At 44.9% G+C, this 22,300-nt stretch overlaps 2 protein-coding genes across 6 annotated transcripts in view; one reads left to right on the top strand and one right to left on the bottom strand.

Annotated features, from left to right (window-relative positions):
* The first annotated feature begins 4,750 nt into the window (after positions 1–4,750).
* On the top strand, positions 4,751–9,486 carry FAAP20 (FA core complex associated protein 20). The gene is made up of 4 exons (XM_051786120.1): positions 4,751–5,089; positions 6,123–6,270; positions 6,874–7,463; positions 7,913–9,486. The coding sequence occupies exons 1-4, from the start codon at positions 5,004–5,006 to the stop codon at positions 7,983–7,985; spliced, it is 897 nt and encodes a 298-aa protein (XP_051642080.1). The 5' UTR covers positions 4,751–5,003; the 3' UTR covers positions 7,986–9,486.
* Positions 9,487–11,176: 1,690 nt separating this feature from the next.
* PRKCZ (protein kinase C zeta) overlaps positions 11,177–22,300 on the bottom strand; it is a 32,878-nt gene continuing 21,754 nt past the window's right edge. For all 5 annotated transcript variants that reach the window (XM_051786113.1, XM_051786114.1, XM_051786116.1 and 2 more), the window contains 11 exons: positions 22,193–22,245; positions 20,168–20,356; positions 17,743–17,840; positions 17,330–17,416; positions 16,522–16,657; positions 15,939–16,026; positions 15,157–15,276; positions 14,562–14,641; positions 13,902–13,991; positions 11,861–11,976; positions 11,177–11,674 (listed from right to left, as the gene is read on the bottom strand). In XM_051786113.1, the coding sequence (XP_051642073.1) occupies positions 11,587–11,674; positions 11,861–11,976; positions 13,902–13,991; positions 14,562–14,641; positions 15,157–15,276; positions 15,939–16,026; positions 16,522–16,657; positions 17,330–17,416; positions 17,743–17,840; positions 20,168–20,356; positions 22,193–22,245 (1,145 nt within the window). In that variant the 3' untranslated portion in view covers positions 11,177–11,586. The remainder of the gene's footprint in view (positions 11,675–11,860; positions 11,977–13,901; positions 13,992–14,561; positions 14,642–15,156; positions 15,277–15,938; positions 16,027–16,521; positions 16,658–17,329; positions 17,417–17,742; positions 17,841–20,167; positions 20,357–22,192; positions 22,246–22,300) is intronic.

The following is a 22,300-nucleotide window of genomic DNA, read 5'->3' on the forward strand; positions in this document are numbered from 1 at the left end:
TTATACTGTAGGAGTTTGAGCAGTGCTGTTATTACTTTTGAGGGGGAATTGTGCAGGCTCCTTGTCAATTGGTTTAGGTTGCCTAAATGAAGCCAAATTGCTCTCACCATCCCCAGCTGCTGCTGCTGCCTGCACGTTCCACCTTCCCCACAGCCACTTTAATCCATCAGCCAAGAGCAAAACAACCTTCCCTCGGTGCACCTCCTGCAAACAGGGCAGGAAAAAAACCACAGGAGGGAAAAAACACACATCACTTGCAGCATTTTTACATGTAATAGTAACAGTCTCTTGGTGCCATCATCAGCCATGGCATTTCATTCACACAGAACACTTGTGGGCACATCACATATGCTTTTCCATTCAATGTATTTTTAAATGTTTCCCAGGCAACTGTTTCAATACAATATGCCTCCTTGGCAACCTGGTACCCGCAAATGCCATGCTAGTCTCCCTAGTCCTCTTTTTAGGCCTTCCCATCTTGGCATATAAATGTCACAAGGCTGGGTTTTCCATCTCCAGCCACAGAGGTACTGCTGTGTCCTCACACGTGGCAAGGGCAGGCTGAGCTGAAGGGATGAGTCGTGCTCTGGACGCTGCACGCTGACAAATCCAGCTCTGGTGAGCTCCCTGAGGGAGCAGGTTTCAAAGGCAGTGACTCCTCATGGAAAAGAGAATGTCTCCTACAACTAAAATTAGGGAGAGCCTACGGAACTGTCTCCACTCAAGTGACTTGCTCTGGAAACAGCAATGAGCCTGCACTTCTCCAACTGAAACTGCACGTCATCCTCCTTCTCCTGATTGCCAGAGGAAGCCTTACACAGTTTTCCTCATTCTGTGGCTGGAATTGTAATACATCATATTAATGAGGAGGGGCAGCCTTTCCCATTGCAGTGCAGACAGTGATTAGCACTGGACTAAGTGACTCTTCCCAGGGCTGCATTTGCTGGCACTGGGCTGTCAGGACACACACCATAAAGCCCATTTGCTGCAGCAGCTCTCCTGCTGCTCTGCTCTGTGGGCTGTGGTCTCTCTGGGGACACTGTCCTTTATCACATTTAGCAGAATGGGCACGCTCACCCTTGAGTGAAGTCACAGACTGCTTGACAAGGACAAAAAATGATCCACATGTACTCCTACACCAAGCACTGATTAGATAAAATAATTAAAACATAATAACGTTTCAATTTTCTAGTAAGGCACAATTTATCCCAAACATCTTTATCGGACCCAGGAGCTATCAGTACAGACCCAAAGATACTGCAGAAGGACTAAAGCTATCTGTGAACATCAGTCACCAGCAAAAAAAAAAAGTTTTAATAAAAACTCCATGTGCTTCAGCCTCAGAGTGGTACATTAAAAAAAATAATAGCTCCTGCATGCAGTGACATCAGGCCCTGAGAGAAACCCAGCAGAAACTATGGTATCTCTTCTTCATTGATTACTCCATAACAACAGCTGAAAATTACAATTTTTCCAGGCTATAAAATGCCAAGCACTCCAAATTCTACACTGGCAGCAAAAATCTCCTCCCTGTCTGTGAGCTGCTGTATCTGTAATAGAGACCCTGCATTACCAGGCTTTCTAATTCTTCCCAAATGCAGAAGCTCTCATTCAATGCTGCAGCTGTTGGGGAGGAAATCAGAAATAGCAGAAGGCGGATTAGCTGATAATGTACCAGTTCTTCCCCAGCAAATGCTGGCACCTGCGTTTTACACTCTCCGCTTTCCCTCGGCCCAGGAAAAGATCACTTGGTTTGTTTGGCAGGCAATTTATAGGCTTTAGTGATTGTGGAGTTGCAAAAGGATTAGAATTTGTTATAATAGCCCCTTCTTCCTGAGAGCAAAAGTTAAAACTGAGGCCCACTTTAGAGCAAGAACCAGGGACCATGTAAGTAAAGATTAAGCGTGTGCAGCTTGATGAGACTCAACGGGGAAGAGATAACTGCACATGCTGGCACTCCATTTACAAGGAAATCCCTGCAGATAATCTGTAGGAGCATTCTGGCTTCCACAGGCTCAAATCCCTTGACCACTGGCTCAAATCCAGCCAAGGCTGATTATGGTAAAGACTACTCTCTGCATTCCTAGGAGAACTTTTTTCCTAAAACATTCTAATTATTAAATTACACAAGACCCAAGGTCAAGCAAGAAGTAACAGGATTCCCATGCAGTGGAAGAAACAGCAGATACAACCTTGTGCAAAGTGGCAAAACCAAGAACAGGTCCCAGTCTACACTTCACCTTCATATTCTTAGTACATCAGTAATTCTGGAATGATGCAGATGAAAAATACTGAGTACCCTTAATGGTCAAAGATTTCTAGAATGCTAGTTGGAAATCCACAGGTAGAGCAAGAATGAGAACATTCATGACATGCCTGCCCTCACAGGTTAGAATGGGTATGCATTAAACAGATAACAAAAAAATCTAACAATTTTCAGTTAAACCTGCAAAATACAAACCCACCTACAAAGTACAGCTGCTACAGAAGCAAGGTTTTCCCTTTTACAACCAGAAGCCGCAGTAATAATTTTCACTATTCTTTTTATTATTTTCTTTCATTTGTGGCCCTTACTGCACAATAACCAACTTTTACATTCACCCATAATACAGCTTTTGGAAATGCTACAGAGCACGGCTGCAGCACCACATAGCAACCCCTCCAGCCTGAAGAACAGGCTGCACTCCTGAGGTATGGGAGAACTCACACCTGACAACATCAACCTGTGGATGCAACACGTGGTTTAGGAGCAGAGCATTGTCACAGTGGTATCACAGGGGTCATAAGATAAAACACCGACCCAAACATCACAGGAATAAAAGCAGCCCTGTGGCACAACCAGCCATTAGCACGGGTACACCTACAAGTGTGTTTGGAGGCTCCATCCAAGCACTTTCGCTGCCCTCGGATTTCGCTAAATCCCCATTTCTGCATAGTTTGCTGCCTCCACGTGGCCACAGTCAGCGCTGGGCCACGATTCACAGCGATCTTGAGCAAAAACCCCCAAGGAACACTTCTTCAACTAGTTGTGAAATCAAATTTCTACCCCTCCTCTGTCATCCCCTTTCCCACCACTCCCATGGCTGATCCCCTCTCCAATCTCCACTTTTGCTTCATTTACACACTTCCTCTTGCCGTTCTTTGCTCCATCTCTGCTGCCATCCCCTTCCTCTCCACAGCAGGCCTAACACCCTCACATCCAAACTCGCCCCTGTTCAGCTTACCTTGTGCCTGCAGCTTTTGGGAGAACGCCTTTCCCGACAAATAAGGAGAGGAGGACATATTTCCTGGAATCTCATTTCACACACTGGGAAGCAGCTTCTAAATGGCGACAAAAATGACAGGCAGAGCACTGTGACTGTCCTGGTGTTCCCTTGGCGCTGCAGGAGCTGGAACAGATATTAAAGTGGGAAAATGTCAGTCTCTGTGACAGCAACTGGCTTTTCCACTGTCATTTCTTTCCCATTTTTATTCTCATTTTAGTCTACCCATCACACAGCCGAAATGCTGGCACACTACTGTGACTATTTGTTATTGTTTTTATTTTTCAGCTGGGCTGTCTATTCTACAAACCGACACAAATCCCAGCAGTAACCAAACACTTCCCACTTCCAACGTCTTTATCCTCACTCTTACACAAAAAGGAAACCCATTAATGCTCCTATAATGTTAAGAAATTAGTTATTACATAGAGTCAAAGTTGTGATGGACTCACAGAAACACGAAGTACCTGAGTTAACACGGGAAAGGTGAAAGCTGGGCTGAGCCTCCCAGATCTGGGGCTGCACTGACGGGATCATCTGCAGCTGGAAAACCACTGGATGTGGCTTCCAATGTCTGGCTGGAGCTGTCACTGCTCAGGCTGAATTCACCAGTCCAGGTGAAATGTGAATCTGGAACTCTGACTCCCAAAATGCCACTTTCAAGGTTCAGACCTGCTCAAGGCATGTTCCAGGTCAGGTCAGCTGTTAAAGGAATGACTTTTCGCTGGGCTGTGTGATCAACATGATAATTCACAGGTGTGGCTTTAGTACAGTCAATAGTGATGCCTCCTGTCCACTCTGAAGAATTCAAGGGTGAAACAGTCCACAGACACCCAGCGGTGCACAAATTCAGTTGCAGAAAAGGAATGTGAACTTGGATTCATTTTTTTTTTCACCAATAATAAATTGGTTTTATGGAAAAGAGGAGTGCTTTGTATCCCGCTCTCCCTCATAAACACCTGTTATCAAACAGGACTTTTTACTACCTTGTACAATTATTCTCATATCGACTGCGAGGAATTTAAACAGCAGAGTCACTTTGTGATCCCTTCATCTACTGTTGGAGGATGAAGTGTGTGTCACCATTTCTCTGACGTGTGTTTGAGAAGGCCAGAGGAGCGTTTAAACCCACCCCTAACACGCTCTTCATTTCGAGTCACCCAGCGACATTCCCGCCAGCAACGTCAAACCGCATCACTTCAGATTCTTTCCTGAAAGATAAGTTGGACCAGCGGTGGCTCCCAATCTTTATTATTTGTGTGAGGCCCAGGCCGCGGCTCGGCGGGGCCATGGCGGCCAGCGCTGACCCCGCCGCCATCTTGTGCCCTCAGCCCTGGGGCTGCAGCGCCCCGAGCCCGCCCTGCCGAGCGCACCAACCCGCTGCACATACGGACAGTGCGAGGGGCAAAACCAACACAAAAAGGGCTGTTCCCGAGGCAGACCAGCCCCCAGCTCCGCGGCGAGGGGGAGGACTGCGGGCGGGCGAGCGGGCGGGCGGGCGAGCGAGCGGGCGGGCGCGCTCCCCTCAGGGCGCTCTCCCCTCAGGGCGCTCTCCCCTCAGGGCGCTCTCCCCTCAGGGCGCTCTCCCCTCAGGGCGCCCTCAGAGCCACCCCCGCCCCGCGCCGTCAGGGCGGCTCTGAGGGCGGAGAGCCGCGGCCGTGGCAGCGGGCCAGAAGGAGGGAGGAAGAGAGCTCGCCGCCCGCAGCGCCGTCCCCCGGCGAGGCGCGGGGAGCCCCGGCCATGGGGGAGGAAGGAGCGGCCAAACTGCGCCTGAAGCCCCGCGCGGCGCCGCCCGCCCGCGGCCCCGAGACAGCCCCGCGCCGGCCGTGAGTCGGGGCCGGGGGGATCGGGCCGGGCCGGGTCAGCAAACACCGCGGGGATCCGATGGGATCGGATGGGATCGGCCCGGGGGGGTCGGGCGGGATCAGATCGGCTCCGGGGCCTGGAGCGCCTCGCCCGGACCGGGCCGGGCCTGCACAGGCCCCCCCGACCCGCAGCGCTCGGATCAGGGTCTCATTACTGACTGTGTTAAAGGTTATTTCATAAAACACCCCCTGTAGCGCCTTTAAAAAATAGACACAAAACTGCAGCATAAAGCACAGCGGGCCCCGGGCCTGAGGACTGAGGGCAGTGAGGGGTTGGGTTCTTGTTTGGAGCCGTGTCCCCTCCACAGAGGCTGTGGGAGTTCATCACTCCGCTCTTTGAGGGCTTGTACTTTCTAATTTCTTCTAATTTCTTCCCTGTGCAGCTTCATTCCTGGACATTGATCCAAGAAAACACATCAGGAAGAAGTGGGAAGGCTGGAAATAGCATTGTGACATTAACAATCCATCCTTCTTTTGGAATTGTCTTTCTATGGCATTACTCGTATAAAACCTTTTTAATGCTTGTAGTTAAACTCTCTAAAGCCTTCCTAGGATCCATTAAGTCAAGTCGTTTGGAAAGAGAATTTCAAATGGCAGTATGGGAATGGCCAGGAATATGCAGGAACCAATGCAATTGCCACCCTCAGTGCAAACATTTCCATGATTTCTGTGCTCAGCAGGTGTCAAGTTCAGTATTTGAGAAAAAAACCCAGTATCTACACTTCACTGTTTCACTTGGAAGTGAAGACAGTAATAAATATCCACAGCTCATTTGTTACAAGGAGAAAAGAGAGTGTTTAGACAGTCATTTTTAAAAAAATTGGATTTTTTTTTTATTGCAGCACAAGTTATATAAGTCTTAGGAAGCTGTGAAAATTAGTTTACAGGTTAAATAATGTCTTTGTGTTCCAGAAAAAAAGAGGCAAACTAATACCAGTGCAGAGCGTTTTCCTCCCTCTCTCCCACCCTCAAACTACTGTGCCTGTCTTTCCAGGACCTCGACTGACAGATGTCCCTGGTTTGAAAAGGAGGACTTAAATGAGCGTGAAAAAGCCTGGGTTTTGTTACTGAAAGACATCAGTCAGGATCTGCACTGCACAACCTGGGACACAGTGCCCAGCCTTCCGGAGTTCTTGGAAAAGGTAGCGTGTGCTGTATCCTTGGGTTTTGCACTTTGTGTCCTGTGTCCAGCCCTGGATGATGAGGAAACCACCTGAAGGAGCTTCAGAGCTGTGAGGTTTCAGCTCTTTAATCTCACGTGTGATGATGTGGCACAGCGTGGCAAATCCTTTCCAACATTTTGCTGGAAAGCAGAGGGGGCCTGTGTGAGGGTGGTGACTGCCACGAGCACCAGGATCCTCCTGAGGAATGGGAGTGGGAAAGGCAACCTGTAACAGAGGGTTAATGACACAGCAACCACCCTGACATTGCCCCGTAGTGCTGGGCAAGGTCACAACACAGAAATCAGCCCTTATAAAGTACTTTTTGTTTCTGAGGTAGTTGTTTTTATCTTTAGTGTCTCTGAAACATACTGAGTCCCCACTGTATCCATTGAGAAATGTTAAGGGAAGACACATATTCCATCAGCTCCAGGAAGCTCTTGATTGCTTTACAAGGTGCTGGAGAGGGGTGTAAATAAAATGTTCTTTCCTTCACTGTAGCTCAGCCTTCTCAGTATTTGCAGTGTGTTCACTTTATGTGTTGATTGAGCTGCATTTGTTTGAGACACGGTGTGTGTGCTGCAGGGTGCTGAGGAGGAGAGTCCAGCACACCAGGAGGTCTTCACAGCTGGAACGAGAGACTTTCCGTGGGTACCATTCCCACCTTTTCACACAGGACAATGTCTGAACCCCAAGGATTTCAGCTCCCAGAGCAACGAGTCACATACAGGATGGGGCCAAGCAGATAAACGTCCCAGTTTGTCACCCACAGCTGAGGAAACCTGCAGGGGAACCAGCACAGCTCGAGGCAAACCTGCAGCTGGGGGAGGCACAAAAGGCATTCCCGACCTGGGAGCGAGTCCCGAGCCACGTCAGCTCCCTGGACACAGGAGCTCTGCCCAGCCCTTGGCACAGGGCTCTGGGAGAGCTCCCAGCCCTCGGCAGCACCACACAGGGGCTGCACAGAGCAGGGGAGGCAGGAGAGAGGAGGGTGGGAAGGAGCTCCAGCCACAGGAGGGGAAGGTTCCAGCGGGGCAGGACAGAGCTGTGCCTGTGGAGGAGCCTCCTGGGAGCATTCCTGGGACCGGGAGCTGCGAGGAGAAGGTGGAAAACCAGAGTGGAGGATCTTCAGCTCTTGACAGTTGTCCCATGTGCCTGATGCAGTTCAGTGGAACGTAAGTTGTCTGGGGTTTTCTGTTTTGTGGGTGTTTTTATAACTTTCCAGTAAACAAACCCCCACCCGGTTCTGGATGCATTCCCTATTTACAAAATAATGAAAATAGACAAAACTTCTACTGCAAAGTTCTTATCTGTCAGAATTAACCTGCTTTAATCCAGTTCACACACTGAGTACCTGCTCTGCAGCAGGAACTGTGCTGTCTCCTGCAGTCAGCACCATGGCACAGTGCTTAGGCTGCCAGAGTTGCCGAAAAAGTGCTTTTGGGCAGGTCCTCTAACCCTTAGAACCCTCAGCAGAGGTACCAGCAAGGGCAGTTTCTCAGGGATCACAGCTCTGCCGGGCACAGCAGTGACCCCCCACTAAGGACACGTGTGAGAGGGAGGGGAAAGAAGTGTCAATGAAGGGCTGTGACTGTTCCTCACTGCCCCACCCCTGTCTCTGCAGGCTCTCCCAGCTGGACATCGATGGGCACCTGGCCAGGTGCTTGTCTGAAAGTGCAGATGATGTCATGTGGTGAGTCCAGGAGAACAGAGAGCAAAGGAACAAGGCCAAGGATGAACCTTTCTCAAAGGAAAAGGAAAAATGTGTCAAGGAAGCTCATCCTCGTCTCACACTTTGGGATCACAAACCAGTAACTCAGTAGAAGGTCAAGTGTCGAGGGTCTTTTTATTTTAAATCCTCTCAAATGCACGCAAAGTAGTTCTAGTTCTGAAAATGGTGCTCTGGGGAGACCCCCAGGGAAATCAGGCTTGGTGCTCCTGAAAAAGTGTCCTGCTGGAAATCCCTGGAGCCCCTGCTTGGGCTGATGCACCAGAGCTTGGAAGCTCTCAGTCCAGAAGGAACCAGCTGCACAAGAGACAACTGTTACCCTCATCCAAAAGTTTACCTCTTAGAAAAAAATGCCAGTAATCTGTGAAAATCAATTTAATTAAAAAGTCATTTCAGCTTAGAATTTTTCATTATTTCACTAAGAAAGTGTAATTGTACCGTTGATTCTGTGAGTGTGTCCCTGTTAAACACCCCCCAAACTACAGAAAGGGGTGGGGGTTCCATGTCTCTGAAGGAGCCCAGCTGAACTCACACCCTTCCTGGGCAGGTCTCTAAGTCAGTATCGGTGTTAATCAAGTGATTAACGTGACTGCTCTAATTAAGCTGCAGAGAGAACTCTTGTGCCAGTCTCCTGAACTGCACAGGGGGTTCAGGCAGTCCCAGAGCCAAGAGCTGGTTTGTGTCAGTCCCACACAGCCCCAGACACCGAGGGGTGGGACGGGGACCCCCAGCCTGGGGGGGCTCAGCTGCTGGTCTGGGACTGCTGCCCAGGGGCAGGGAATGCTCTGCAAGGCTGGGACAGGCCCCCCTGCCCTGGGGGCTGGTGGGAGTCCAGGACCAACACCCTGCCCAGGTCACTGCCCCAGCTGGGATCCAGGTACAGACACGGGATCCAGGGGAAACACACAGGGAGGCTCCCTGGATTCCATTCACAGGGGGGGCTCCTTCAGACGTTGGACACAGCCCAGTTTACTGATAAATAATAACAGTCTGTTCACTTTTTCATTAAAGTCTTTAATAGATGTGCAAGAATATAAATGATCTCAGCTGTTATGGATTAGTATACCATCTTCTGCACAATTAAAACTGGTCAGCAAAGATCCCAACTAATTAATTATACAAAACTACAAGAACATATTTACTGTTTTACAATCATTAAATTAGCTAGAATTTCATTTACTATTTCAAATAAGACAACTATATATCATTACCAGATCCATTTGTAATATATTAGGATTTTTTTTTCCAAACCACACATTTAATTACATCCTTCATTTTCTTTTATTTATAAAACAAGTACTTTATATAAAAAATTTCCCCTTCATCATGAACAGAACATTATTCAAACACTTGCACATGAGCAACCAAACTTGTACCCAGCAAACTATTTGGCAACACAGCAACATTGTAAATGCCTGTAAATTCTTAAATAAAAATCAAGTAGTCTTTACAATGTTTGTTTAGCAAAATGTGTCTTCCTGTTCTTCCTTCCCTCCCTCCCAAAATGTTCTGAAACCTAGAAAAAAAGGTTAAAAAAAGCCCCAACCCACATTTCTTAAGATTTCCAGTTTCAAGTTCCATGCCCTGGCATGTCAAAGGGCAGCTTAAACCTGCCCCATTTGCACTCATGAGCTGCCTGCAGTCACTCTGATCACTCCTGATCACCTTTAGTACCAGGGGAGTTGAAAACACTGAAAGAAAAGTTATTCAGGGTAAATAAAATAAAAGAGGGAGAAGGGGAAAAGGGAGTAATTAAAAAAAATGTCAGATTACATTTAAAAGGTAATGTTGCCTTTAGTAGATAATAAAGTATCTAAAGTCCAGGCATTTGAGGCAAATATTTCTTACTAGTTAAATTATTTAGTGCTGATTAAAACGCATCTTGCTTAATATGAAAAGCTACAGTCCAACAGAGAAACCCACAACTGAAACCTGAATGGGATTCCTAGAACTCAGCAACCACAGGTCTGCATAATTGTGGCTAATGAGGGGATACAAAACAGATTGTTAATCAGTGATTAATTACTTCAAACAATGTTTTGGCAGTCTGGTCCTAGCACCTCATGACTTGGATGTGAATCCCAAAGATGTCATGTTCAGCACCTAATGCAATGCTGTACCCTGAGAAAACCAGAGGTTCATGGAAAGAAAGTGAAAGTGTCCCAATTTGTCCTGCCTTTGCCACCCCCTCAGGGAGATGCCACGGCACAGGGTTTACAGGGTTTCTCCCTGGCTTTCCTGCCCCCAGAGCTGTTTTTCCTCCTGGCTCTCCAGCCCCCAGAGTGACCCCAGAGGACAGCCCGGCCCCGGGGGCTCCCCTCGGACACTCGGACCCTCCCCAGGAGCCTCCCCGAGCTCAGCCCTTTGCCCTGACACCCCCCTCTCCACCAGAGGGGACTGGATAGTTGTATTTTGCTTTTCCCAATTTCTTAGGCGTTTGTTTTTCTTCCAGTAAAGGAATTTCCTACTCTGATGCGAATTCACTTCTGGAACCATCCCATTCCCTGATGCAGAATGGTTAGTTATTAATGGACACTGAGGAAAGCAGACAGTTTATAGGAGTAGGAGGTGTGCTTTATCAGGAAAATGGATTTTATCTTATGGTTATTCTAGATTTACTACTTAAACTTTAAGGCTATGCTTTATTATGCTTTTGCTCTACTTCTGAATATTTGTATTGTTGATAAAAATACTTTTCAAAAATCTAATATACAACACAAGATCATTGTAGGTGTAGGCACTGCTTAAGTATGTTTAGAAATCCTTTGTGTGCAAATTTAGTTCTCTTCAATCTCTACATTTTGGTAAATTTGGAGTTTTAAGACAACAGATTTTGAAACCGATACTGTAAATTCTAATTTGGAATTAATCTCACGGAGTCACTCTGCATTCCAAATTCTGTAAAAATGCAACTAAACCCCAGGCTGCAGCTGTGAACTGTATGTTTCAGATGGAAATGGTTACTTAATATTAACAAGCAGAACTTACCAGGTGTAAGAACGTTCCAAATATGCAATAATCCTTCAATGCAGTTTATCCATTTAGGCACTTAAATCCTGTACCCAAATTTATGGTTTGATTGCTAATAAAACACAACTCCTTTTAAATATATCTGAGACGTTTTAGACAGGTACCACTTGTGAAAAAAGGCATCAAAAATAAGCTTCAACACCACCGTAATATATTTTATTCTTCAGGATGTTACACTGGAATACTCTTCAACTGGGAGCTCATTGCATCGAATGTTTGTAGAGAGTGTGTGGATCTCAGAGTTTCTCATGATCTCCTTTTGCAGGGATGCAATGAACGTTTGAATCCTTCATGAAACAGGCACAAAATGCAAATTCCTTCATTAATGAAGCCAGTCGTGTCAGTGCCCAGAGCTCAAGAATCACTAAGTGGCAGAGGACACCCACCAAAACCGTTATTCTCTTCTTTGATTCTCAGCAGCAAATTTGTTTTTAGATCATTGGTCTCCATCCCGAGTGAGCAGTCCCAGCCTCGCATGCATATACTGGAGTTAAGGATAAATTAATGGCAGTCACACTGTCCCCAACCAGCTCATCCCTTCATACTGTTTCTTCTGTTGACAGCAACAACGGATTAATATATTCAAATCCTTCAAACTCTGACTGATCTATTCGCTTTATGATATCTCTGAAAAACAAAGGGAAGCAGGGGTTTAGTTCACGGGAACAGCGTGTGAGTTATGACAGATAGGGAGGGTACAGACAGTGCAATTCACAGTAACCCAGCTGTGCCCCAGTGCCCAGCACAGCCCCTGCAGCCATTTCCCCAGGTTCTGTGCCAGCTGGTGGCTGTGCAGGGGGGAGCAGCACGTACTCATCGTCCGGGGTGAGCTGCACGGGCTCGCTGGTGAACTGCGTGTCGAAGTTGTCCAGCCCGTAATCGTCCGTGATCTGCGGCTGGAACGGGGGGCTCGTCTGCTTCTTCTCCAGCTGCCAAACGTGCCGTGGGAAAGGAACAGTCAGGGTATGGAACAGCCACAGAATCCCCCAAGAACAAACCCAACTGCATTAAGTGCTACTGGAGAGCGGTGTCAGAGTGCCCAGGGAACGTGAGGAACAGGCCAGGTAACACATTAACACACCCCAACACAACCCGGGCTCTGTGTTGGAAAACAGAAACCACAAATAACCCAACATCTCAGTTCTCTCCTGAGCTGGGGGCTGCACTCAGGAGTGCACTCAGCAGCCCTGAGCCACCCTGAGCACAGAGAGCAGAGTGAGGAGCCTGAGCTCCACACACAGCTCTGCTGACTAAACCACCAAAAATGTTCCTGCTCTGTGTGTTCCCTTTCCCTGTATTTATTTTTCCATGTAGCTCAAGCTCCACAGAAGGAGTTTTCAGTCAGCATTAGACTCCTTTCCTTCTGTCTCAACTTGAAAAGAGTTGGAAAAGCTTTTAAGTCAAATTTTTTTCTTTGAAATGGAGGGGGTGAGTACAAGATTCTAATAACTGACAAAGCTTTCCAAATATTTTTTAATTTTCTCCTGAATGTATTTCCCAACACTTACTTGGAAGTTTAGCTTTAAATTTATCTGACATGTTGATCCTCCCGAGCAGCACTCTCCTAATCATATCACAAAACAGATCACCTCAATCTTCCCAGTTTTTTTTAAAAAATAGGTATTTAATATGAAAGCTTCCAGATTAAAAACAGCTTAGAAAATATAAAAATTCAATCAGCATAAATGGTCACCAAGAAGTACCAACTGCATTTAGGAACTTCTTAGACCAATAACTGAAATACAAATTTCCCTCTGCAAAGCAGAACAGAAGCTGCAGTACCTGGTGTACCATGAGGTACCAACCAAAAAAATCACACTGGGCTTCTGGAGGGAACACAAAGCAAGGGATGGCTGACAAAATCACAGCCAGCCCTCCCTGCAGGAACAGTTCTGCAAACACCAGGGGTTTTCAGCTCTTCCTGCAGTCAGTGTGTTCTCTGCAGAGCTGCAGCCAAGTTCAGAGCAGCAGCTTCAAAGGGAGATGAAGCTGTGCAGCTTTTTCTCCTCTGAACCTTTTATGTCCTTGCAGCACTGCTGCCTCTTCCTGTGCTCCCCAGGACTGTGGAAATACTACATCCCTCCTTTTCATCTGTTAGCTAGGTATTAAAAATGTAATGCTGACAGGGAAGTGCTCCTGACCGAGCAGTTTTATTGCTCAAGTGCCAACAAACATTAGGATGTCACTTCTGGGATGCTTTCCATGCTGAAGACAGAAGGAACACAATTACCAAGTAGCAGCAGATTAAAAAAAAAACAATTTCAATACAATTTTATGCTTGCAAACCCACTGAAATGCAAGTCATCTGCTCCACCAGGATCCAAGCACCTCCCTCACACCAGCACTACCAGAGAAAACCTGAGAGCAAGAGAGACCCTCCCTAACCAACCCCACTGCTCACAGGCCACATCCTGAACACAGGGGCTGGTGCTGCTCACACCTGCTCAGGTCACTAAACCCTGAGAAACCCACTGACTGCAGGAGTTATGGAATTGGCAAACTTAGCCTTTTTATTTTAATGTACTACAGGCAGATCACAAACACCAGGGAATAAATGGTTCCACCAATGCTTTCATGTTTCACCTAAAACTCGTATTTCAGAAATGATACCCCTGCAAGTTGTAACCCTTCTGAGAGCTGGGAAGCACAGGCAGATTTTTGGTGGTGGAATGAAGCTGTTTCCACGGTGGTGGTGAAGGAAAGCTTGGCTCTGCACCACCCAGGGAAAGCAGAGCCTCTTTTACACTTTTGATTCCATTCCCCCGTGGCAGTGGGGTTGTTCACACACACACAGGGAATAAGGGCAAGAATCTCTTCCCCTGGAAGAGCCCAAAACACGAGCAGTGGTTTTTACCAGATCCCAGTCGATGCTGCGGAAAAACGTGTGGGACTTGATATCAGCAAATCCTGTCTGGGGCTGACAGCCAAGCCTTTCTTTGGGATCCTGTGGGACACACACTGTTACACACTGCAAGCCACTGCAGTCCACCCTTCCCAAGAGCCCACGTGCACAACTCCAGCATTCCCATGACTGTCAAACTGCTGCTGGGATGAATATAGCACAGCCAGCAAGGGATTCTCATTCTTTTTTCTTTTTTTTTTTAATAAAAGTTTCTTGGAAAATTAATTTTTAAATGATACTTTACAAATTCTCAAAATATAAAAGAGATTTATTCAGTAATGCTTAATTCCTGTCCTTTTCTCCATTAATGATAATAGTCCTACAGATTTCAAGCAGCTTAATTAAATGAGCAATAAGTATTACAGAAAAGAGTTTATAAGCAAACCTACAGTTATCTTTTTCCCAACTAAGTGCAGGCTTTTAAATCAAGTCCGTGCTGTGGAATTCCCTCAGTAAATTTGCAAGTAAGAAATGGGGTTTTTAACATGGAGGATACCAAGGTTTTACAGATTTTCTTAATGGTAAGCAGATTAACTTCTTAACTGTATTGCTTTCAACAGGAAGCTCTGACTTCCAGCTCTCACATGCTAAAAATAAGAGAATGTTATTTACCTTGTTTAAAAATCCTTTTAACACATGGGAAGCCTTGACAGAAAGAAACCTTGGAATCCGGATTGGCTTCTCAAGAATAACTGTTGCAGGTTAAAAAACAGCAATATTGTTTTTTGGTCTCTGACACTGACCACGGTTTCAATACAAACACTGTTATTATTTCAATGTGGTACCAGTTGGAAAACGGGAAGGCAAAGTAATTATTTCAAACAATGCAAACAAAAAGAGCTACAGTAATTCAAGGCCCTGTTATACTGACATTTGAAGATTTCCTAAGAGACATGTTAACTTCATTATCTTTTGCTACTGTGTGTAAACAGGAAATAAAACTTACAGTGTCCTCAGTATATAGGAAAGGGTGTTTTTAAACAGCAGTTAATTTAATATGAATTAAACATCATGCCAGACTGTGTTACAGAACTGCAGTAAGTGGTCTAAAGGAGGTTTTGCCTGTTAAGGAGTGGGCAGCTTCCCAACTCCCCAATGGAGCAATGTGGGATAACAGTGGCATGGGAAAGCCTCCTGCCCCATTCAAAGTGCCATTTTCCTCCTCCCTCCCCCCAGAAGAACCCCCCTAGCCCCCGAGGGGCTGTACCTTGGAAGAGGTAATCTTCAGTGTTCATGTCGGGATTGTCAGTGATGATGTCGAACGGGGACCGTCCCGCCATCATCTCGAACATCAGCACGCCCAGAGCCCACCAGTCCACGCTGAACCCTGGGCACAAACACACCCCCCATCACCTCAAACCAGCACCCCAGAGCCCACCAGTCCATGCTGAACCCTGGGCACAAACACACCATCACCTCAGACATCAGTCCATGCTGAACCCTGGGCACACACACACCCCATCATCTCGAACATCAGCACCCCAGAGCCCACCAGTCCACGTTGAACCCTGGGCACAAACACACACACTGAACCCTGCACACACACACACAGAGTCTGAGCCAGCTCTCCAGGGGTGGGAACGCTCCCAGGAACCAAGATTAGTGGGTGTTAAGGCTCCCAGAACCGAGATTAAAGGCTGGGTTTACACTCTGTGCTTTCACTCCATGCACACTGTCACTGTCACTGGGGGAGCTCGAGTTTGCTGAGCTGGGATTACAAAGGTAACCTGTGGGGGAACCCAGAGGTGCTGCAGTGAAATCCAGGGGATTTAAGCTATGTTCACACTGGTGTTGTATGATTTACAAAGAAGCTGAAGTGAGTGATTGCAAGAGAAAAAAAACCCCCTCATTTCAGGAAAAAATTAAGCTGTACAATATGCATTCGATTTTCTCAATATATAATAGCACAGAAATGTAGAAATCTAAAAATGGTTGTATTTGAAACAAGCCACAGCTCGAGTAATGATAAGTTGTGAAGTCAGAACTTACCATATTCTTCTCCTCTGAGGATCTCTGGTGCAATATAATTTGGTGTCCCACAGAAAGTGCTTGTAGTGTCACCAGGGCCCAAACCTTCCTATGTGCAGAAATCATTTCATAAATTAAAAGCTGATCTCCTTTTCTGGGAATTTCCCTTCATTAGACTTAAAAAGGGAGTCTAAAGAGCCTCCTTGCACAAAATAAATACTCATAGTATCAAAACTGGTTATGACTCCACAGCTTATCTGAGCAAAGCAGCTGATTAAAACTGAGTCACAACACGTATGTAGCAACATTTTGCTCACTATTTACAGATACATTTAAAAAAAAGAATCAGTTGAACATCGTGGAAGTCCTTTTCAAATGGTTGGGGAAAAACCCTTCTCTTACATCCAGTTCCAAATGTGGTTCTACTCAACAGTATTTTTTTTTCCAGAGTAAACTTCCTATTCCACAGCCAAGTTCTGGGCTCAGTAACACCAGAGTGGAGATAAAGAAACATTTTCTTAGTGCTCTCTAAAATCACTGGATGCAGCATCAGAGAGATCTGTAGCTGAGGGACAGTGACAGACAAACACAGGGAAAAGCCCACCTTGCACATGCCATAGTCTGTTAATTTGATGTGACCCTCTGCATCCAAGAGAACATTGTCCAGTTTTAGATCTCTGTAGATGATGCCTCTTTCGTGGAGGAAGTTTAGAGCTATACAAATTTCAGCAGCATAAAACCTGAAATTAAAAAGGAGAACATCCATATTAGCATCAAGGTGGTACAACAGCTGGTGCAATTTAAATGTCTGTTCTTAGAACATCACTTTACAGTCAACTTTTATCTTTCAACAGCAAAACAAAACCAAGCTATGTTTATTCACAAGAACACTGATCTCTTATAAGACCATTCCTTAAATTAAATATGAGAAATTATTTTTTTTATTCTACTAAGTAAGAAAATATTTGCTCTTTATCTTTTATCTTTTGCTGAAAATTCCAAGTATGAGAAGGAAGATCTGTGTTTTCAGCTTACAAAGAGTGACAGTGAGACTTTGTGTAGCACAGGGCAGTGCAAAATGGATTTTTCATCTTCTCCTGCCAACACTATATTAATTCAACATAAGACCACATTAAGTAGAATAGTTGCACCTTCTATCAACAGATCAAAGAGGCATTACCTAAATATGAAGCAATTAAGAGGAGTAAATAGGAATAACTGCTACTACTTAACTGCTTGCTCTAGTTCAAAAAACGCTTCAAAAAATAAAATTAACATATTTTCCCAGGGCAGGACGTTCTAAACTTAAGAATCAAACTTGCCTTCTTTTTTTTTTTTATGGAATACACTTTGTTAAGTATACAACCATCCAACCACCCCAAGCCAAGCCCTTGGTGTGGGGCAGGAAGTACCTTGCATGTTCTTCAGGAAGCTTCCTCTGCCGTTGCATATGGAACATGAGGTCTCCCCCATTCACATACTCTATGACAAGAAACAATCTGAAAGTATATAACACAATTAATGGATTCCAAGGGAACTCTCCAGCAGACTCCTGAGCACTGCCCTGGCCCTCCTCAGCAGAGTGTCAGGAGCTGTTCCTTGGGAAGCTCTCATTTTCCCCTGCTCCTGCTCTCCCTCCAGCCCTGCCCCAGCCCTGCCCTCCTGGAGCTGCCCCCCTGTGCTGTGCTGAGCAGTGGATCCCTGGCACAGCTGGTGCTTCCTCCCCACACCCCTGGCTGGGGATGGCAGGAACTTTGCTGGGGAGGAGCAGTTCAGCACAACGACCACGGGGTGCAAAACAAAAGAATTTTCAGAGCTTTCTTACCGACTCGTTGTTTGAAAGCATGAGTGTAAACCAACTAGGAAGGGGTTACTGGATGCCTGTTCAAACACATGTTTCTCTGTCTGTACCCAATCAATATCCTGAAACAGAGTAATTGAACAATCAGAACTCCTGCTGGATAACCACTGGGGGTATTCCCAGAACAACACTGAGCATCTGTGCTGCCTCACACACACCAGCACTGTCACACGTTCTTCAGAGAGACAACACCCCCTAAAAACCTGGAGGAAGTTCTTAAACACTGGCATTCAGTTACACAGGGAGAAGTTTCTTAACCATTTGAGAAAGTTCTGCACAGAACTGAAGCCCTTACAAACATCAGACATCTGCAGTATTTGATACACTGCTCATTGTGCTGCAGGGACATAAATTCAGTTCTTAGATAACTGATCCCAAAGTTCTTGAAGCAACTCATGCCAGTGACACAAGCAGTGAGAATCTGCAGTTTTTAAAAGGTTCACATAAACTGAACTTCATCTTCTCATCTGAAATTCAAATTTAATTCAATGAAACTACCAAAACCTGCTTAGTTGGTCCAGTCAAAATCATGAAAAGCATCACAGATACCTTTAATCCTTCAACAGGGCAAGTCCTGGATACCCAGTGCAAAACCACATCATAAAAACCTACCAAAGCCTGAATGTGCTGCAAACTCAGATGCCTGATAACGAAGCATTTAAGCATCATTCCATGTAACTATACACAATTGAAACCTTCCAGGCAGTTTTAGCAGTAGAAGTTCACTCCTCCTGCAATGCACTGATCATGTGTCACCCTGCCAATACACTGGAAATATAATTATTCTAAAAATCCTCCATTTGCAGCAGATACTTCCAGCTCTCCAACCAATGTGGAGACAAATACAGAGAGTGAGAAATCAGGTCTTCCTGGCAGGGATGGACAGAGAAACTGAAGTCTCAAAGGAAACCAAGAAATGTTACTATCAAACTAAATAAATCTGTTGGGTTTTGTGTTCAGACACTCAGGAAGATAGAACCCCTTGGAAGGGTAAAGCTGGATCCAAACAAGGGCAATAAATATGTCCACTTCTTTTTGGGTTTACTGAATGAGCTTCTCTTTAAATTAACCCCAGTTAGTGAATTAATCAGTGCACTTGTGTACTCGTGCATTAGTACTGTACTAGGGCACCCCTGTTAACAAAATTCAGCACAGGAAAATTTCACAGCAGAAGCCCAGGTATTTGATTTGCTTCTGTCTCACTTCTCTCCACTATCAACCATTCCCTGGAAAGCACAAGCCAATTCAAACACGCTGATCCTTGCTATGTAATTGATTTTCTTTCCCCATGAAACACTTACAAGGTGAAATTTCCATTACTTGCAATATCTCATGCGCTCCCAGAATTCAGAGAATTTCCTATCAGCCCCCAGAATTTCATTATGCAGACTATCTCAGAGAAAAGAAAAGCCAATTAGCTCAATCTTCTGTGTAATTATGAGAGCCACTATTCAAGAAAGCCTTTTCTCATCTACCTCTGGTTCTCAGAAGTTGCTGCATAAGCCAGGGAACAGCATTTCAGCTTCTGCCTTCTTGGAAACACAGGGCAAAAGGAAAGGGTGAGGGAACCACACAGCAGCCTAAGCTTTGTTAAGAAAGGGAAACAGCACAAAGAGCAAGCCAGAGGGTTTTAGAAGAACTGATCCCAGCCTCTGGAATAATGGCAAACATGACAGCCAGAGCAACTACCAACACAAATAGTACTTAAAACAGTGGTTTGGGCTTTTTTCCCCCAGCATCCTACTTTCAAAAAAGTGTGAGTATTACAGGAAAAAGATGAAGGGTTGTTGAGGGGTTTTTCTTCCCTCTTTTGAATTTTTTTTCCCCCCAAATTTGTGCATTTGAGATCTTGTATTAAAAAAATTTTGAAAAGAATTGAGAAATGCAGTGCATTTCTGTGGCAAGCAGAAAAACCAGAGACCTCAAATGGCAGCAGCATCATTTCTGAACTCATGGAAAAAACATCCCAGAGTACTGTGCCTCTTGCACATAAGCTCCACCACCAGGCCTGGAAGAACACACTTCCAGCTCCTTTTCTGACACACAGACAATACTTTTGCCTTGGAAAACATCTTTGTTTTCTTTCAAAATTCAGTGCACAAATTCCCCATTTACCTCGTCACTTACAGATCAGTATGTCCAGGTTGGAATATTTAATACATAATTTCTACTAAAGCTATTAATAATTGTTATTAAAATAAGGGACATTTCTCTCAGATTTCCTCCTGGGGCTTCATGCAGACAAGCTGATGACAAACGAGTTCCAAAGTCAGAAAAACAACGACAGAGGAGCCTGACCCACGAGCTGCTTGCTCAGCTGAATGTTTTCTGTTAAAGCATCCCAAGTTTTTACAACATGTAACAGAATGCAATGACCCCAGAGTTTTACCTCATCGTCATGGACCAGCTCCTTTTTCACCACCTTCATGGCATAGATCTGATCGTTCTTTTTTAACCGAACCAGCAGAACTTTGGCGTAACTTCCACGGCCGATAACTCGGATTAAATCAAAGTCCTGGAGTCCAAGCCCCTGAGAAATCTTAATTCCATCCATTCCATCGATGACTGGTTTGATATCCTGCATAAAAAGAAACAGATGCTGGAAACAGAGAACATTTCCATAGCAAGTAACTATTAAAGCAAAGAGAACTTTCAGCACGGGGCAGAATCTGCTGAGGTTGCTTGGCCCTGGACACAGGTCTGAATGCTGATTGTAACATTTTTTTTTTACAAGTGTTTGGTTTCTGTTGGTTTTGCTCTTGCTAACAGTTACTGTTTTTTCAGGGCATTAGTTCATCCAGTGAAGCATTTTCACATTCCCTCCTGGAAGGCAGAAGGCAATGCCTCGAGAAATGGGGTTTGATTCAAATCCTTGAACCTCAAGCCTTGTGGAATTTTCCTTTGTTCTAAGTGAAGAGCACCTTTCAGTCCTGACAGGTACTGCAGTAAAATGAATAAAGGCTATCCAAATGTAAGATGGCTAAGGGAACACTAATTTGTTAATGAATATACCTGCCTTGGTTTCAGTTTCTGTGCTTGGTTCTCTACAGTTTTAATGAAAATGAAGATTCCTAACAGGTGCCTGGGAACATACAGAAGCAGACCTCAATTTCTCAAGTGTGAGAATTTGCAGGAAACATTACACTTTCGGGAACGTTATTTTTAAATTCATTGTTTAAAAAAAAGATAAATTTCCTCATCTTGACTGCTTGCTGGAATTAGTTATGAAAATGTGGGACTGAAGATGGAGCAGCTGAACCAGCCAAATGCAGCAGGTACCCAGGACATCTCTGGTTTTACCCATCTATCCAAGGCTTTGACACACTTTGGTGGCCTATTTTTATCTGACCTCACACTACTGTACTTGGAGACAGATCAGCATTCTGTGGAACCATGGAAAGTATTTATATAAAGGATCTTGATCTAGGATTGACTGCTATTAGAAGAGATTGCTCTAAGCTTAAAGATTCTAGGCAAGGCTCCCAGAATGCCAGTTCCTCTCTGTAGGATACCTGAGATATTTCAGTGCAGCTCCAGGTGGGACAAGGAGAGCAGCAGAACTCAGGGCAGGTGAGCAAACAGCACCTCTCAACACCTGCACACACCCTGAGCACTGAGCACAGCAGCAGCCAGCAGTCAAAACACTCTGATGGGTTGTTAATTTATACCCTTCCATCTCTGAATTTGAGATAAAATCTAAAGACACATGACTGAAAACAAAGCAGTCACCCAAGAGCAGAACTACTCAAGGGAGAAAGGAGTGGTAGTGACAGGCATTGTAGTGGAGGGAAAGGAAAAAGGTGCAGCCTTGCTCAGAGGGGCATATCAGACCCTTTTAAAAGAAATGTCTTAAAGCCCTTTAGAAATGAAGCATACTGGGATTTTTCAGACATTCTTGATGTGCAGAGATTGTCAGACCTTCTATAAAAGAGCTGGAAAAAAAATGAGTTCAAGTGTATGTTTTTCTACTTGTATTTCCACAGGAGCTGCCTACAAATTATTGGGTATTATTTATATGAAACCTCTCAGGGGGCTGGATGGTTAATGTATTATCAGATGAACCAACAGCCTGAGGGTGACAAAGGGTGCACATCCATTAGGGCCAGCACACAAGGCAATGTCAAAGCCACCATTTGTTGCAAGGACCAATAAAGTCAAACCTGCTGCTAAATCACTGTTATTCCAGCACAAATGAAAGGGAGGAAGAAAAAAAGAAAAGTATCTTGGATCATGAGTGGGGTGACAAAAGCTAAATACAGAAGAAATCTGAAAAAAATTCAATAAAAATTCAGAAAAAAAACCAAACAGACTTTTTCAAAAGGTAGCAGAAAAAAAACAGGACAAATAATTTTATAAAAAGTTGAATGATTAAGAGAATGTAAATATGAATTACAAAGCTGCTTTAAAAACATACCTCAGAGTCATCTTTAATGGTGTCATGTTTCCTGTTTGAAGGAATGTAGGGAACTGGAAAAAAAAACAAAGTAGTTTTGTTACAAAGGCCTTCCTTAGAAATAATCTT

The sequence above is a fragment of the Manacus candei genome, unplaced genomic scaffold, assembly GCF_025592945.1.
Source record: "Manacus candei isolate 608988 ecotype Guabito, Panama unplaced genomic scaffold, ASM2559294v1 h1tg000022l, whole genome shotgun sequence".
In the NCBI taxonomy this organism is placed as follows: Eukaryota; Metazoa; Chordata; class Aves; order Passeriformes; family Pipridae; genus Manacus; species Manacus candei.

Coding starts and splice junctions, on each gene's coding strand:
- FAAP20 (XM_051786120.1), top strand. CDS start 5,004: ATGGGGGAGGAAGGAGCGGCCAAACTGCGCCTGAAGCCCCGCGCGGCG. Junction 5,090..6,122: donor GAGACAGCCCCGCGCCGGCC/GTGAGTCGGGGC, acceptor CTGTCTTTCCAG/GACCTCGACTGACAGATGTC. Junction 7,464..7,912: donor CTGATGCAGTTCAGTGGAAC/GTAAGTTGTCTG, acceptor CTGTCTCTGCAG/GCTCTCCCAGCTGGACATCG.